Source organism: Myotis lucifugus, unplaced genomic scaffold, assembly GCF_000147115.1.
Source record: "Myotis lucifugus unplaced genomic scaffold, Myoluc2.0 scaffold_1574, whole genome shotgun sequence".
NCBI lineage: Eukaryota > Metazoa > Chordata > Mammalia > Chiroptera > Vespertilionidae > Myotis > Myotis lucifugus.
The window spans coordinates 50,263-52,123 of NW_005872622.1; the positions used below are offsets into that span (position 1 = coordinate 50,263).

The 1,861-nt window shown below is 62.3% G+C and overlaps 1 protein-coding gene across 1 annotated transcript in view; it reads right to left on the minus strand.

The window, feature by feature from the left end:
- TBC1D8 (TBC1 domain family member 8) overlaps positions 1-1,568 on the minus strand; it is a gene marked incomplete at its 5' end in the record, with an annotated part of 33,167 nt that extends 31,599 nt beyond the window's left edge. The window contains 2 exons of the mRNA XM_006107919.3: positions 155-272; positions 1,276-1,568. Of these exons, the coding sequence (XP_006107981.3) occupies positions 155-272; positions 1,276-1,568 (411 nt within the window). The remainder of the gene's footprint in view (positions 1-154; positions 273-1,275) is intronic.
- Between the last annotated feature and the right edge of the window lie 293 nt (positions 1,569-1,861).

Consider the following 1,861-nt stretch of genomic DNA (forward strand, 5'->3'; position numbering starts at 1 on the left):
CCCTGCCAAGACTGGGAGAGCCACCTGGCCTGTGGCAGGCCTTTCACATGCCAGGCACCCAGGAAGGGGAGAGTGAGGGAGAGGCGAGGGGGGAGGGGCAGGGGAGCATGAAGAAGGGGAGGACGAGGGGGAGGGGGAGGAGAGGGGCGCTTACCCAGCACGCGGCGGTTGAAGTAGTCGGGGAGCATGCGCTCGCACACCGTGACCAGCAGCCAGAAGGCGTCCTCCTCGGTGGCGTAGAGCAGCAGCACGGAGGCCAGGATGTTCATGGACTGCGGGCCACAGGGGGTGTTACTGAGCGGACCACATGGGCCTCAGACATTAAAGCGCACATGTCCAAATGCCCTACGACTCAGCATCAGGGCGCCCACCCCCCATGCCTGGCGGTGGGATGACTGCCTGTCTGTCAGTGTGGTCAGCCCACCGTCTCGGTCCCAGCGGTGGTCAGCCCGCCTTCTCAGTCCCCGCGGTGGTCAGCCCGCCGTCTCGGTCCCCGCGGTGGTCAGCCCGCCATCTCGGTCCCCGCGGTGGTCAGCCCGCCATCTTGGTCCCCGCGGTGGTCAGCCCGCCGTCTTGGTCCCCGCGGTGGTCAGCCCGCCGTCTCGGTCCCCGTGGTGGTCAGCCCCATGGCTTGCCCACTGTCTCAGTCCCCTGCCCTGGTCACCCTGTGGTCAGCCCGTGGTCGCCCCACCATCTCGGTCCCCTGGGCAGTGCAGGACCCGCTGTGGTGCCCTCAGGCCCAGACTGAACTGCCTGTTCCCGTGTTCCCATCACACAGCCACACACTGCAGCTATGATCTTTAAGATCTCGCATCTGAATGTCAGAAGCTTCGCTAGCCCTGCGTGGAGGGCCTGCTGGGGGTTCCGTGTGTCTGCACCATGGAAGCCCAACAAGCTCGAGTCCTCAGGCAGCATTGGCGTTGTCCACCGCCCTGAGGACGTGAGCGCCCACACACCATTTCCTCCTCAAAGCACCACCATGTTAAAGCTGACCCTGAATGTTGCAGAGGGAAAGACCGTGCTGCCAGCAGGCTGCTCCGCACCAGAGGCAGGAGGCTGCCCAGCCTGCCCGCCGGGGCTCGGCCCAGAGGTGCTCAGGCCTGGGCACCAGTCTGACCTGGCAAGCAGCCTGCCTGCACAGGGCGCCTTCTCTGCCTTCCTGACACCTTCTCTGGGGCAGAGCCTTCCCAAGACAGTGCTGGTCCCAAGGCCGAACACAGACAGAAGCCCGGGGCCAGCACCGTGTGGACTGAGAGCCTGCCCCCGGCACCTCACCTGGCAGTACCCGATCCTGGGGTTGCGGTGGGCGTAGGCTGTCAGGACCCTCCTCAGAGCGGCGATGCCCGTCTCGGTCTGGAAGGCGGGGTGCTCCGGCAGGGACCGGTGCAGGTCCCGCTCGATCTCCTCCGTGGCCAGGCAGCAATTCCCCAGGGACTCCTCTACCAGGCGCCCGTAGTAGCCAGGATTCAAGGCGAGGTCGGTTATGGCATCTGGTGATGAAAGGTGTTTCAGGGAGGCGGGTACCCGGGACAGCGTCCGCGGGCACAAGACTTGCCCTGCCGGTGAACCTCAGCGGGTCTCCTGAATATTTTGAGACTACACAGAACCAAAATGACTTCATTTCTGCCCAGAACAAAGAGTATGGCCTTTCTAAGAATAACCACATATACAGGGCAAAAAGTTCATACTGTAAGTGATTAATGTGCTCCTCTAAGCTGTACTCCCTAGTGACAGAAAGAGGGAATGTGTGCGTGCACACACATGCATACTTTCACAGACACACACACAACGTTCATACATTAACTCAACAAGAAAGAATTGAGTACCCACGTGCCAACAGGAGAAGGTGCGACTACAGTGA